This window comes from Cygnus olor, chromosome 4 (genome assembly GCF_009769625.2).
Source record: "Cygnus olor isolate bCygOlo1 chromosome 4, bCygOlo1.pri.v2, whole genome shotgun sequence".
Taxonomy (NCBI): domain Eukaryota; kingdom Metazoa; phylum Chordata; class Aves; order Anseriformes; family Anatidae; genus Cygnus; species Cygnus olor.
This window is the reverse complement of record NC_049172.1, coordinates 18,195,756-18,212,409: the sequence shown is the minus strand read 5'-3', so window position 1 is coordinate 18,212,409 and position 16,654 is coordinate 18,195,756. Positions and strand designations below refer to the sequence as shown.

Sequence of the window (16,654 nt, the reverse complement as noted above, 5' to 3'; positions counted from 1 at the left end):
TATAAATGCCCTTAACACATGGTGACCATAATATGACAGGTTTCAGGAATCTGCCTTGCATTTGTTGTGCAGGAAAAAGCACACTGTTATTAACAGAATAGCTTTATCCACGGTAACAGACAATGAAATCTAAGATACCTCATAAAATATCCTGTTGCAGCATTAGGACTAGAATTTGGAATACCACATGAAGATCACTTCAGTTAACATGAATTGTACAGAAATGCTTTATAATTCTTTACGCTTCCCTGAGGGAGAACAAAGAGATTTACTTGTTCTCCCTTAAATATGATTTAATTTACTTTCCTAAATCCGATTAGATAAAAATAATTCCTATATCTCAAGGCACATTGAGAATGTACCAATGTAAATACAGTTTTTGGAGGATATTTTTTTCCACAAAGAAAGAAAAAAACAATAAGCTACCTCCAAAAATAGATATATATTAATACATACCATTATTATTTGCACAGAACAACTTAGAATATCAACAACTATGTAAAAAATAACAATTTAATTCCACTGGACATGTGCTTTCAGCTGCTGTCTTGGCAAATACAGACACGAGCAGCAAACATGAGAACAAAATCAGGATTTGTTTCACGCATACCTCCTGTGTAAGAACAAGCTAGCATGGCTGTCCCTCACAGGGCCTGCTCCTGTGAAGTCCCAGAATAGCATCTGGAATTTCAAGATTGCATATACAAATGCATATCAAAATTAGCATAAATACCTTATTTCTGGCCTGTAGTGTTCTTATCTAGCCACTAAGCAATAACAACATTAACTACACACACATATAAATAAGCTTTGCACAGCTGAAGCAACTGAGAACACCCAATGACTTTCCCCTAATTTCCTTTTCTATCTCATTAGTTAACTGTTATCTCATTAGTTAACTTAGTTCCTGTGCTGCAGCTGCTCCCAATCCCCCTCAGCAACAACTGTACAGTCACATTCTTTCATTTTCATAGTTAATTTCTATAACAAGGGGGGAGAAATACTCCTACAAACGAAAGGGGAAACTGTCTATATACAAAATACACATAAGCTGGAAAATTTCTCTAACCTACCTCCAGAAGTCTTAGCTAGCACTTGCTTTAGTCATAAGGTTATTACATGGACAGTCTCCCTTCAAAAGAAAATTCCAGTGCAGCATAGAAATTATTGTAATCAGTACATCAAAATTACTATGGGCTAATGTCAGACAGATGCAAACATACAGACAGGCGTGCACACTCATACATTCTATATGATGGCTCTGGGAGGGAATGGGGTCTTCCTTGCACATCACAGACCAGCAGCAGTTTGCATCTTGGGAGCCTTTTTCGCCTGCTCTGTGGCATCAGCATCCATAGGAAAATGTCTCTGCTTTCCACACACCGAGATGTGCGAGGAAGTCTAAAAGAGCTGCACTTCACTCTAGGCTTGTAAAGGCATCAATCATGCAGAAGCTTTGACTGAGCACTGTTGACTTGCTCCAATGGCATGGCATTTTTGCAGCTGAGGATTTAAGAGGTGAGGATGTCCTCTGAAGAATAACCACTGTAGAAACCGTGCTTTTCATGGAGTAGTTACAAATCAGGAAAAGCATCACTGTCTACTTCAAATATTTGTGGTACTTTTAAATAAAGCTTCTGTTTTGACATCTATAAGGATTACCTTATTATATGCCTTTCAATAGAGCCTAGGAAGTCTTAAATTTCTAATGTTTTATTCAAGAACATACAGTTCTTTTGTCATTTTTTTCATAAAAATGGACCTCCCTTGAGAAGTACAATTAAAATAGAAGATCCAACTGACATAGACAGCTCCTTCTTTCACTGAATAGATACCGAAACTTAGCAATAGTTTCTTGATTACTATTGCTAACAATTACTATCCATTCCTATCAATCAAACATTTACTTACACTATCATCTGCTTCTATTAGTCTAATATGGCATTTTAGTGTTTCTTTAATCTTGTAAAACAATGATGAATTATGGGAAGAAGTGGCTATAACTTAGGATCAATTCTGGATGGATTATGATACATTAAAAAATTGGACTGCATTGCCACCCACCCTAGAGTTTCTTATCCTCTGTGTCCCATCCATTTTTAAGGACCACTGATCTGTAGAACAGTCCTTAGGACAACAACAGTTACAAGATGCCCATGCTAGATCCTCAGTTAAGAGGCAGGTGTTTTTCCTGTTGTATGCTTCTCACCCCATACCTCCAAAGAGAAACACAGGCACCTGCAAGTGCTCTGCTTTGGTATTCTAGCAAATGTTTTCAGGTGGGTTTTTTTTTGTTTGTTTGTTTTTTTTCTCCTAGATTACTGTAAATCCAGGAATATGCCCCAGAAGACAAGCAGAGGTGAAGATCTTTTCAGATTGCTACTCCTAGTGCTCAGTAGCCAGCAGAGGCCAGTAGTGCAACAGCAACATCTCCCTTCCATGCTACCAGTGCTGCAAAATGCTCTCCTCCCAGTTCAAACTGGGATTCAGAAAGGCATCAGGCTGAAATCTACAAACCTATGGGATTCCAATAAGGGGTATTGGCACGTTTCAGGGTTCTCTATCAAGAAGCTCTTTCTGCCCTCCTACGTTTAGGCATGTTACTCTCTCACAACAGAACTCATTTTTAGATTAAAAAGCCCAAATCTATTGCTGTGAAGAAGACAGAAAGGGAGGGAGACAGACAGAAGCAGCTTAACTAGTTTCTTTTTTTTTCTTTCCTTTTTTTTTTTTTTTGGTAAAATTCCAGCTACTATAAAAAGTAAGGTGCTTTTCAGTGTCAACCAACATCACTCTCACAGGATATAGGATTTTATACATAACAACAGAGATTAATACCAATGATTATTACTGGCAATATTATGCTTCAGATTGCAATGCTCCATGACAAAGTTCAACACAATTCTTTCTTACTTTAAGGAAGTTATTTCTATAAATGCCTTCTAGCAAAATAACTCCGCATCATGGAATCCTACTATTTGCTGAAAAATAGCATTAAAATGTTTGGGTGCCTTTGATAGGTAGTATGACTTTTATGCTGAAAGAACAGAGTTCATTTTCACTAGCTTTAGTTTAACCCAGCACTGCTGCAACAATTCGGTTCTTTCCATAAATCTGCATTTGGACATCCTACCCACATGAATGCATTTGTGGATATAGGCTTGGCTCACAAAAACCTGATGTGCTAACATATGTTTATGGCTTAGTTAAGAACTGAAATATTGCTTTGAAGAGGATTCTTTCCAAAGCCTGGGCCTCAGTTTTTTTCACCTCCCCTTGTATCTGAAAGAAGGGAAGGATTTTGTGCATAAATTTTTCTGTAGAGAAGCAATGTGTAACAACTAATCTCAGAAGTATCAACTCTGTCACACGATAAAGGAGAAGGAAGTATAGGGGGAATAAATGAGTAGTGCTGAATGAAAGTATGCAATTACATAGTCAGGGATAAAATCCCATCCCTTCTGAAAACAACAGCAGAATACTTGCTAAATCATACACAAATGTCAATATTGTAACAAACAGATTATTTCCCCAATGGTTTTGCAGAAAACAACATAACTCTTGGAAGTATTTTATATACACAGTATCTCTGAAGTGAAAGGAACTCATGTAACCTAGAAGTAGAAATCTTGAATAGCATTTAGAAGGACCAAAAGCCTTTAAAGAATTTTCTCCGTTTGCATTCACCATGCTTACTAATTAGTAAGGCTAAGCAATTATTTCTCTACTATTCTTATATAAATGTGATCCTCTATTTTTTGCCAAATATCAGATCTGTACATTTACCATTTGTTTTCAAAATATTTTCCAGGCTTATCTTCTATTTATCTCCCATGAGAGTTACTTCTGTAGAAAAAAGATAGTACTTGGTATTTCAGTAGTCAGTGAGTTAGCTGCTTTGTTATTTGAGATACTATTCGATTGTGACCAGAACATGTAACAGAGATAAGGAGGACATGTAAAAGGCACTTGTGTTCACAATGCAGTGTAAAATATTCAGAACGTCTTGTAGGCAGTTCTAAAGTCCTTCATATTTTGTGATTGCCAGTGATCATGGATGTTCATGATGGATGCTCAAACAATCCATCCATATTTTTGCTTGCCAAAGGGTACTTTTTTTTATTATTTAAATATTAATCTCCATGCTGTCAGTTCTGAAATGATGAAGATGGTTTAGCAGCTTGTCCAAAGTATCAGCCAGGCCTTGTAGTAAACACTTTCAAGAAGCACAATGTTGGTAGAAAGCTTTTGAAATTTCAGTTCGCAAGTAAAATGTCAATTAAAGGTTTAAAAGACTTGTATATTTGCATAGATTAACATTCACTTGTCCTCTCATGTGCAAGAAACTGATCACTTTCATTTGTATTTTCAGGTTCATCCACTTCTTCCACAGGGTTCTTTTCTTGCAACCCACTATTTTCTGAGCAAGAATCTTCATCTCTATCACTGCGATGACCTTCAATACTGTGCCTAATACCATAAGCAAAATAAATGAAGAAGCCTTCAAAATAAAAAAATAAAAATAAAAGTTAATAGGGTTTTCATGTAAGCAGTGCATTAAAAAGTAGTTATTTATTACCCTCTGGCTGAGCATGATTTTCAAAGCCAGTTTCCTCTTCAGGTATCGGAATTACAGTTCATGCTTCAGGTCTTCTCTCTTAGTATGGAAAGTGCAGGCGCTAAATTCCAGTACATAATTTTTGCTTTAACTGATTGCTCTAATAGGCCATGGAAACTACTATCTCTGATTTATGACTAAATAAAATCAATGCAATTTTCCATATCTTGAATGAGAATGACTGATGTAGCAGGAAGAAAACTGTTACAAACAGGTCTCTGCACAATTTTAGCTATGCTTATTAGAAATAAAAGTTTAGTGGCTTACTGGAATTAGTCCTATATCTTTGATTCTTCCTATTACCTCAAAACCATACTTACAGTTTTGGTTGCGTATATGTACCCCTTCTAAGGCATGATTTGTTTTTATTACTAGAAATATCAGCTGACTTTTATTAAACACAGACTTTTGTTCCAATATTTAATGGAAGAGAATCAAATTATCTGAGACAGGATTCATCAGTCGTAACAAAGGAGGTGATTGAAATGAGCAGAAGTACCTACCAAGTGCCATCCAGAAGCTAAATCTGATCCAAGTGTCTCTGCTTAATTGTACCATCAGGTAAATATTTACCAGGATACTGAATGATGGTAAAAATGGTAATAGGGGAACCTAAGGGGAAATATTTAAAATATTTGTAAAATTAAATACTATTTTTTGCATGCTTGCACTATTAATGCCATACTTCAGTTATACAACATGAACTAGAGGTGACACATCTTCTCACTAAAAAAGAATAGGAACATTTTCTTATTGAAGTATAGTGAAATTTTCTTTTTTTGCTGTGTTTAACCACCAGTTTCTATATATCTTAGACTTTTAAAGTAAGCTATATTTAAAATATGTTCTCTAAGGCTGTGAGGAAAAGTTTTCTAGCTTGTGCTGAACATATACCAATGAATTCCTTGATGTACAGCTGAAAAGTATTATTTTTATCTTTATATATATATTTATCCCTTCTTTCCAAATTGCACACCACCACCCCGCTGTTCTATCAGATTCCTTCACTTTCATCACTGTACTTCATTATTTCCATTAAATAGTCCATTACAAACTATTCTATAGTTTGTAGGTCTTGGAACGTAAGTGAAAGCTCAAAATGAAAGGCTTATACTCTGGGAGGTATGAACTATACTGTGGTCCAAATCACTGCACACAACACAGACAAGCTGTCTGTACACTGATCAGTTTCTGAATCCTGTTGCAGCGTCTAAGTGTTTAAATTGAGGATCAGAATTCCTTGGGTCTCAACAATGTGAATTTTGGGGATGTGTCTGAAGGAATAGCTAGAAGATCTGTGTTGTCAGACCCACTACTTTTAACAGCAACCCAATAGTTACACCCATTTTGCGCAGCCATGCTCCTACGCATGTCACACATTCAATCTGAGGGCAGCAAAACACTTTCTCTCATTCTGAGAAGATCTGGACTGGACCTACACATGCTGATGATTCAGCTGTGAGCATCCACTACCCTTACATTCACCAAAAAAAAAAAAACAACACACTAGTAGCAGTGCAGTAATGAAAGACTGCCTGAAAAAGACTGTCTCTGTCTCCCTCTGCCCCTCTCCCAGTTCTTAGAATACACCCAAACCTCTCATTAGAGCTATTATGTTATTCACCATAAAGGCCACTTTCTGCTGGTTCTGAGGCTGCCTTTGGATGAGGAGAATGGTAACTATGAAGGACACCACCAACGCAGCAAGAAGGCCAATACTCCAGGGCTCCAAGTTAGCAATGAAATGAGTCCCATATGTAGTGAGAACACTCAAGCCACAAACCAAGAAAGCTGTGTGAAAAACAAAATGATGGAAATAGGAGAGAGGTCACTAAATCTCTGCATTGAAGAGGAAGTGACTTTTAAGAAGAAAGACAGCAGAACTGCAGTATGAAATGTTATGAAAATGATTAAGTAATGGAAAACACACTAGATTACAGATTAAATCAATCAAGAAACAAAAAAAGCATTCTCCAGAATGATGCATTAATGATGACTGAAAGTAGTTATGTTATTACTGGATTTTTAAATTTGTCTGTGATAGAATTCTGCTATTTACATTAATGTATTATGAGCTTGGACAGCTGAAAACTTACCTAACAGACCCACTAAAAAGTTAACAGTAGTTGCAGTCTGTTCTGTAGGTAAACTGGATGGATTGATCAGGCTCTGAAGACTGAAGTGATTCTCTTGTATCATATTTATCTGTGATTCACTAACTGCAGATTCCCTTTCTGATGCAGCCAAAGCTGCTTTTTCTGGAGAATATTTGGGTTGCTCATAGGTTAAACAGGGTTGGTACCTGTGCAAAACCAAACAACAAACAGGATAATAAAGTACTAAGTATACTTTGGGAATTGAAGGAATATGCCTCTAGGAATGCATCTAAGTACTAAATGCTTTGCAACAGAGATTCAGAATTTCCCAATTTATAACTGTACTGCAACAGCATATTATTAGTCACTAATATATATAAAGAAATAATGGTAATTCACTTTTTTTTTCTGAGTTTGTTTGTTGGCAGTTTTTTAAGCTATATGAATGCACCAATGGGTCAAATAAATGACCAGTATTATACAAAAAGAGGGATCTGGTGGTCAATAGCAGGGAAAGGGGAGGGAAGCTTCTTTCCACAGTGGCAAGTTCATTCTGCCTTGCTTCCAGTATGGGGCCTACTAACTGGCATAAACTCAAATTTTACATCTTCTTTGTTAGAATGTAAGTGCATTTTTAAAAATACATTCTTTAAAGAAGTCTGTATGGAGTAAAATGGTTTTCTCTAAAGAGTAAACTATTGCAACATTGAATCTGAGCTGAATTTAAGCTGTATAGTTTTCAAAGTTATCAATTTAGCCTCATACGGTAAGTAACAAGCACTGACTTTTTAATTTAAAAATAACAAACTAAATAAAGAGATGGCCTGAAGCTATATCAATATTATTCAATTGTTTTACAAAGAGAACAGATAAGAGAGTTTAACTGACAATTATTTATAATCTCACTCGTTGAGAGTGAGTATTTATACTCTCTCCTAGGGCTACCACAACTTGAAACACTTGTCTGTTGTTTCTCTACTGAATTCTGACTAGGGCAATACAAAGCAATTATTTTAACTTGGTCATCCTGTCAACTACCTGATCTGTCATGTATAGCCCCCACAACGTGATAGGCCTGATGCACAGCATAGATTTTATTCAAAATATCATTCATTAGTGCCTTTGGGACTGATGCTGGGATCAATGCATCTCCTGGAAAATAAAAGGTGTCTGGATTTCACATGAAGCTTTGATTTGAGTAGCTACTATACTGATATGAGAATAAATCTGTGTTTTCTCTGATGGATCTCAACTTCTTAGTAGTCATTTATACACAAACAGATAGCTCTCAAATATGTAGCTATCCAGCAAAAAACATATATTATAAATGTCACCTCTGTTTAGGTAGTGAACAACACAAACCAAAACACAGTAAAATAGAAACGGTCTTTTTGACTCACCTAAGAATGAGGACACAGGTTGCCACAAGTGAATATGCAAGAAGTGTGCCAATAGACATCATATCCACTAAAGCCTTTAGGTCAAACAGAAACGCCATTACAGCTAAAAAAAGAAAAGAAAATGCAAAATTTGTATGAGGCTGATATACTGAGTCAAGATTTTAACCTCTGTCAGCAGTGTAACTTTAAATTATTTTACTGACAGCAATATAAGTGAAATTATGGTAATCCTTAAAAACATATTTTAAGTCACAGCCGACATTCCTGAACCTAATTTCTGTTGGGAAACTCATTCATATGGATATCACGCTGATGGGCCATACAGTCATGCTGCATAATCAAGCAATTTGTATTGGACTTATGTGGACATAAGTACTTGGATACATGCCTTGCTGAATGGTGACACATTAAAATACAATTTTATAGAATAAGGTTCTGATGCTGCAACAGAATCTCATCAAAGTTGAGAGGACAGCTCCCACAGCAAAGCAGGGGAACAATGATACAACCCAGTATGTCATCTGAAAGCGATGGTCTCAGAAAGTGCTCTGTGTAAAGAGACACTTTAAGGAGTTGTCTAGAATAAAATAAGTGGTTTTGTTTTTGAATGATTATCTTACTAAAAACAGTTAAGTTCAAGTAGCCTTTAGGACAGACAGCAAAATATCACAATAATTAATATTCTTAAGATCACTGAAATCAGGGGCAGAAATTTCCATGATATTGTGAATAATTATGGCAGTTATTTATAAAAGCTAATGCCACCTTCTTTTGGAGATTCTGGAATGCCTTTGTCTATGCTGTTTGCACACAGACACAAAGCACTCATAAAGAAATTAGCACAATTAATTGAAATTAATTGTCACCAAATGAAAGGCTAGAATTAGTTGATTTGAGATGCATGTGGTCAAAAAACATCTTAAAATATTTGTATTATTGAGATACAGAAATAATCCGAAAATATTTAATTTTTTGAATCACCAATAACCTCACCATCAAAAGAAACCATCATATGTAGCCTTTATACACTGTATGTGTACGTGCACACAAACTTTTCTACGTTCAGAAGTACTTATATATTAATATTTATCTTATGTTTGTTAATATATTTGTAGATGGGTGTATAAATGGAAAAACACACAGCAACATGCATTCCCCTGTTTTCTGATCCTGAAGGAGACAGCAAAATGTGATTTCCAGAAAGCAAGACTGCTGTGTTACAGACATGTTATTTCATCTGCTAGTCTCCTCTTTCAATGAAGGAAGGAAGACTGTCCCATCTTCTTTAGTGAGGGTGGATGTCATTTATTATAAGACGTTACTACCTCATCCATGACGTAAATTTCTGAATACCTCACTGCCTTGCACACTCAAAAAAGTGTAGGTAAGCAAAGAACAGAACCTATTATAACCTAACATACAGTAGCTATGTTTAACTTCAAATCCTAGCTTCAAAACACTACTTTGTAGCCCAGAACTTTCTCTTACACATTAGAATCATTGAAAAAAGCCCGTAAGCTTCTGAGTAAGAGGAAAAAAAGACCTAGTATTGTTTTTTCACCCCTCTTAATTCTACTGAAGTTGTAAGAAACCATGGTGGACAAATTTACGATGAAGGAACCTTGACCTGTCAACTAAACATTTCCCTGTGTGCAGAGTTTCACAATCATGACTACAGTATGTGAAAAGGTAAGTCACAATTATAGCATGTGACAACTGACTCAGCTGTAGTCTTGACCTGATAATTTTAATTGAGGCCAAACATTTAACAGGCTAACGGGGTAAAGGAGAACAGTTCTTAAAGCTATGCAACTATCCATGATAGGATTTAATAGGAAGGTCAGATAATAGGAATTGTTGTACACATCTGTAACTATTCTGGCAAAACTATTTATGACCACAAATTACCAAATATGCATCCTTTTAAAAATAAAAGAAAAAAATACTCCTCCAGCAATATATAAAGCTGTCTGCAGGTAAATTGTTCACACACCAAATTCCCCAAACTGTCTAAAAGCAGTCCAAGTGACTGCTATTGCAAAGCTATAGTCAGGGCTGTATAGCTACCTCCATCAGTTACTCATTGGGTAACACGGTTTTCTTTCTCTTCATCACCATAATTTCAGGCAAAGATGTTAATTCTATCCCATATAACTGCATTTGCAAATTATTATAAAGGAAAAAGTCAATAATAAGTAAAATTAAAACTCATGTTTTAGTCTCAGTTCTGAACCTCTTTTCTGATAAAAATTGTAGCCAAGGTTGTTAAGTGTTTTAAGGCATGTCTTTTATGTTTGAATTAGTTTTCGGACATTTATTTGCCTGTGAGTTAAATGCTTCTAGAGCTTCCAGTTTTCTGGGATAATTAGACATCCCCCTGAAATAACACAGTGAAATTTGGGCAGAACCACATGTGCCTCTGCAGGAAGCATGGCCAAAAGTGAAAGTGCTATATGTTTAAATTTTCTCTTTGCAAAATATAACAGTTGGCAGCTGCTCCCAAAATGTTGTTTTGCTAAAATATACGTGGGTGTGTACATGCAGACATATGTGCATGCACACATAAACCCCAACACACACACAAACACAGCCCTCAACCATAATTTGGTAAGCTTGTACCAAAATAAGAAAATGAAAAAATCTACATATGTATTTTACACGAAAGCTGATCCTGTTGCAAATGTAGGATTTTTTTCTCACATCTCATAATAAAAAAACTTGATAGCTGTTTTCCCACCTCATAGATGTGACACATATATACATATATATATATGCTCATTGAACAAGGAAACCCTGTATGGAGAGCATCAGCTTAAGTGATTAGATTAAGAAAGAAGCTTATTCACAGTACAAGAGACCAATGTTTAAAAAAAAAAAAAAAAAAAGAAGAAGAAAAAAATCATTTTGAATTCTGTGACATTAAGGATGGTACCACCACGATGATTGGTATGATTCGGAGTTCTTACACCCTTTGATTACTCAATAATTTTATTCCCACCTTACATGCAAGGGAAGTTAACAAGCAGCCCTTTTTCAAAAACATCAAGTACCATGCACGTGCATAGAGTGCTTAAATCTCAGTTTTAAGAAACACGGGCTTTGAGAGCTTACCAGAGATGACCCCTGCTGTCAAGGTGGCAGAAACTGGTGCCTGCCTCTTACTCACTTTGGCAAGAAAACTAAAGAGTAAACCATCGCGTGCCATGGCAAACAGAATTCGGGGCAAAGGGAACATAGAGCCGAGAAGACTAGAACAGAAAAATGTATAGTTCAAATACACGTTATTAAAAGCACAGTGCTTTACTGGTAAACCCAACTACACAAAAAGAAAGCTTGGAAGAGTGAATGGGTTTAGGTTTAGTTTTGGTTTAGGCTCTGTTTTGCTGCTCTCATTTTTTGTTTGGTCGATCGGTGGTGTTTAAGGTTTGTTTATTTTGAACCTAGGTGATGACAGCTCTTGAGATTAACCAACAAATACAAAATCTGTGGCAGAGAAAAGTTTCACTAGTAGGCCTACTTTACCTGGTGACAGTCATATTTGGTCATTTCAGTCACAAGCAAATCAAAATTGCACATATATTTTGCACATTTTCCATATATGCAACGCATTTAGCAGTGCACCTTTCTTTACAAGGATCAACTCTTAGTCTCACCTGCTACTGCACCAGACGATAGAGTAGCAACTAGCGGTGTCTTCGTTTTGGAATTGATTTGAGCTAGACATTTGAAAAGCAACCCATCCTTCGCCATAGCATAGATTACACGTGGCATTGGGAAAATGGATCCAAGAAGACTGAATAAAAAGCAAACACATGCAACATGGCAAATGCAGTTCATGCAGAGTTGTATCATGGAAAAGATAAACAATGTTAATGGCATGTACAGAAACAAAATTTATGATTGTAAGACAACACCAGAAAGCCCCATAGCCCAAGATACTACAGATCAGACACACAGGAAAAAAAAATATTTCAATTTAAAGTTGATTTTTTGGGGTTTGTTTGTTTTTTGTTTGTTTGTTTGTTTTTCACTTAGGTAATAGAATTGCTTCATTAGTGACAATTCAGGTTAGCAAAGTAACTCTTGCCATCACTGTAGTTCTTGGGCATTAGTGGACAAGGAACATGTTCCAGGTCACACTAACTATGCAATTAAGCTTTAGTATTCCTGGAAAAAGTCCGTCAGTCAGCAGCAGCAAATCAATAAGCATTAGCAGCATCTTTTATGCTCTACATTTCTATGTGAAGCTGCTGATTAACAGTAATTCAAAGAGAGCACCATAAAGTTAACTTGGGCACATTATTTCTTTCAATTAAAGCACCTCAAGCCAAGCTTCATTGAGATAATTTCTTTTTTGGAAGAAGTAAAAGTAATTATTTTAGATTTATTGTTAGCAGCACACAGAAAGCTTTTAAACTGTTGATAACTCAAGGCTCTTTTTAGATAGACTTCTTAAATTAGGTGGTTTCTTTCTCTCAGAGTGAAATAATTATAATTACGAAAACCAAAAACATTTAAAGGACAAAAAGCAAATCCATAGCCAGTATAACCTCTGCAGCAAGCATACTAATATTTAACCAGTTGAATGGTTGCCCGTGTCACTTCGGAAATCAATTATACCACTTACAGAAGGCCCAGCTTTTATGTACCACAGATGCTAAGTACCTCTGGTAATGCTCATGAGACACAAGCATTTAGGTTAGACACACACAAAATAAGTTTCATTGCACATGAACTGATGTATGAATGCTCTTTCCAAAAAAGAATGTTTCCTGAATTAGGATGACAGTTTATTCTTCGAGTAAGGATACTGTTAAAGTCCACAGCTAAATTTCTGCTGTTTTGACTTTGTAAAATTTATTTATGCTATCCCTCTTTAAGTGAATTCACATAAATAATGGAAATATTAATGAACGTCTTTACCCAGAGGAAACAAGTTCACAACATAATATGGTAAGAGGTAACCATATGAACCAAAAGCAATTATCCCAACTTTTTTTTTTTTTGGTTAATTATACCTCTAAATTTAGGAATATGAAATACAATTTCCTTAGATTTGTTCTAAATCGACATCAGTCAACAAAAACACTGGAAGATTACCCTTTCCATACAAGGAAATACAATACTTCAAAGTACACTAGAAAGAGGACAGCAGTTCAAATTTCTGAAACAGTGTTTTACCATCTCTCTTAATTTTGTTTTCCAGTATCAGTTTCTTTAATCTAGTTTCCACTGTTATATATTCCACCGTATCACTTTTATTGATATTTATCAATAACGGGCAAAATTGCAGTAAAACCCTTCAAACTGGGGTTTGAAGGGTTGACAACTAGATATGAAGTATGACAACTAGATAGAATATAGCTATAATCCCAGAATAAACTGCATAAATATGACATTGTTCAGTCAGCTGTATAATTTATGTATATTTGGAACTATTTTTTCTGTCATTTTGGAACTATTTCCTCTTTCTGTCACCTCCTACGTCAAAATATTCCTTTCCTTTAAATCACTGTCCAGAGTCACTGTGGTCATCTTCAAAAGGCTGATGCTCACCAGGGTTATCTCAGAGTACTGTTGATATTCCTGCTTAAGCAGGCGTATCTTTTTCCTTTGTGGAAAGCCAGCCAGTATTTGTATCACTGAAGATCACTTGAATGACTCCTTACCTAAAAAGCTCAGGTAGAAGACTGGCATCAGCATTCTACTATCCCTAAATTTAAGCACTGAGCAATGTTCTATGCTATGAAAGATACCACGTTACAACTGGAGTGTAACTTATACGAAGACAAACTAATATATCTCATGCTTTCCCTGATCTTTTTAATCAAAATAACATGCTAAGCTAAGGCTGCATCCACAGTTTCACAAGGGGGAATAAACTATCCTATTTTCACAGCTATAATCTACATCTCAAATACCCACAGGAAAATCACGGGAAGGGATGATGTCAGAAGACAGACTGGAGAAAAACATAGACAGGCAATGAAGGTGACGAGAGGAATTAGTTAACTGACTATTCAGTTTTGCCTGCAAATACACAGAGCTCATAAAGCTGCTGAATCTTTGGGAATGGACAACAAGAAAGGACAAAATGTGTGAGGTTTATTTCAACAGTTAATAGAGAAAACTTGCAGGTCATATGTCTGAAAATACTTATTTTAATAAAGAACTTTTGGGTAAAAAGTCGAGGAGGTAGAGTCAAATAACAGTACAGATTAAAAAAGGAACATAAATTAACACACACGTTGTCATCAAGACCTGCTTAAGTCTAAAACGTGCGTATAACACTTACGGATAATCCTTTGCATGAAGTGAGCCTTCAAAATGAACACATGAATGTATATTTAAATGTCTTATATTACCCATCAGCTTTTCCAGAGAAAATTAGCATATCGAAGTCTTTACCTTGTGGACAAAGCACAGAGGGATCCCACTGCTACAACATATTTTGCAGGACCCCATCCAACATATGCAAATGCTACTGGCAGAGGACTTTTCTCGTCTAGTATATAGTATGGCATCATAAGAGTCAGTGCAGCTGAAACCCCAAAATAGGCCATGAAGCAGACAAGCAAGGACACCACAATTCCTATGGGTATGGCTTTCTGAGGATTCTTGACCTCTTCTCCTGAAAAAAGGAAAAAAAGAAAAAAAAACACCACAAACTCTTACTATTACATTCAGCTTTAAAATATAGCAATGAACACAAATTAGTACTTTTGTAAGTCTAAACACTCAGAACCATATTTGTAATACAATTTTAAAAATCTGCACAAATTAAGCTCATTGACATAGTGTATAACTCAATATTTTGTTGCCAGAAATAGCATTAAAAAACAGAGGCATAATTACTAGATATAAAATACATTCTATATTCACAGTAGTCAAACCCCATCATTTCTAGTTATTTTCCTATAATTTGTAAGTTCTAAGTACTTAATCCATACCATTCATATATAAGCCAGCCTTTAGGAGAGAGATCTTATCTCAGACAATCCGCAGGTGATTAATATGATTTGGGCAGAAAAAAAAAATATACTAAGCACTTCCCAGACTTAAGCAACAATTAATTTATTTAGAATCGAAATAAAATAAGAAAAATCTCCTCCTTCCTCATAGGATGATAGCCACATTCAGGAATGAACTCAGACTCATTCTTCATGGACTGAAGAAATTTCAGGACAAAGCAAAGGAAGGACAGTTAGCAGATTATGTTGTTTTGGAACCCCCAAAGGTGTATTATGCATACACATATATATATATATACACACACAGACACATATAAATACTATACCAGTTGTTGCAATGCAGTCAAATCCTACAAAAGCATAAAAACAGGTTGCAGCACCAGCCAATGTTCCTGTGAAACCATATGGCATAAAGCCACCGCTCCCATATATACTGGTCACATTCTCATAGGATGAAAAATTCCTATGAAAAACAAAAATACAGCAGAAAAATAACTTAGTTTTTATTATTGGTAGGACAAACAAATACATCTTCCTCCCCTGCAACTCTGGAAAAACATGTAAAAATGCTCTCATCAAGACAGAGTTCTGCTTTACAAAACTGTACGAGAAGACATTTGCACATCAAAAATTGTATGACAAAAATAACAGTAAGTGGAATAATACCTGAATCATGTAACTATCACCTTACCCCCTTTACCGTTTGTTGGTAAAAGTATTAAAATACTAATGATGTAGGAATCTGTTGTTGTCATACTCACATTCTGCAGTTAATACATGGCTTAAAGACAAGAAAAGAAGCCAGTAACTTCTCAAATAGCTACAGACAAGACTGTCAAAATAAGACTTTAGGAAACTTTTTAGGAAACTACAAACATGAAAATAAAAATATTTTTAAGGGCATAAAGCGCTTATCACCCCCATCAACAGAGCTGTTAACACCTGCAACAGCACAAAAGGAAGTATAACAGAAAATTGCTTGGAATATGAGCAAGTAAATTGACTCTTAAAAAGTAATTACTCTGTTATTGCAGTAAGGTTTATGAGATATTCTTCACTTATTTTCCAGTTGTCAGCGTCTCCTTTCACAAAACCAGAAATCATAACGAAGAGTAGGACCAAGATGTTAATAGCAGTGAAAATTTTATTCACCCATGCAGATTCTTTTACTCCAAAAGATAATAGACCTATAAAATAAAAATAATTTTTAAATGTGAACAGTCACATACAGTAAGAAAAAAGTTATTTTCAAGACAATATACATACCAGTACAATGAATAACACTTAAAAAAAACAGAAGTAGATTTTACACCTTTAAAAAGTGGTAGCACAAATTTAATAAACTGTCTGGTAGCACGGCGACAGGAAAGTGTATTGGAAACCATTAAATGATAACTTTCTTTAATTGTACTCTTGAAATATTTTAAAATATTTTGAGCAATTTTTACTTATTGCTTTTCTGAGGTTTGAGTTCATATCTCTATTTCACGCTGTGGAACAAAAATAGCTACAAAAATCTATGCTTACTAAAAACAGTTTGATAGAATCTATTATGCACAGAACAAATAA

General features: G+C 35.5%; 1 protein-coding gene across 6 annotated transcripts in view; it reads right to left on the bottom strand.

The window, feature by feature from the left end:
* Positions 1–860: 860 nt before the first annotated feature.
* The window catches only part of SLC7A2 (solute carrier family 7 member 2), a 50,039-nt gene continuing 34,245 nt past the window's right edge, over positions 861–16,654 (bottom strand). For 3 of the 6 annotated variants that reach the window (XM_040556949.1, XM_040556946.1, XM_040556945.1), the window contains 9 exons: positions 16,107–16,272; positions 15,412–15,548; positions 14,523–14,745; positions 11,768–11,907; positions 8,115–8,217; positions 6,715–6,920; positions 6,243–6,409; positions 5,122–5,230; positions 861–4,501 (listed from right to left, as the gene is read on the bottom strand). In XM_040556949.1, the coding sequence (XP_040412883.1) occupies positions 4,314–4,501; positions 5,122–5,230; positions 6,243–6,409; positions 6,715–6,920; positions 8,115–8,217; positions 11,768–11,907; positions 14,523–14,745; positions 15,412–15,548; positions 16,107–16,272 (1,439 nt within the window). In that variant the 3' untranslated portion in view covers positions 861–4,313. Of the gene's footprint in view, positions 4,502–5,121; positions 5,231–6,242; positions 6,410–6,714; positions 6,921–8,114; positions 8,218–11,225; positions 11,363–11,767; positions 11,908–14,522; positions 14,746–15,411; positions 15,549–16,106; positions 16,273–16,654 lie in introns of all 6 variants that reach the window. The other 3 variants (XM_040556950.1, XM_040556947.1, XM_040556948.1) reach the window with 2 other exon arrangements.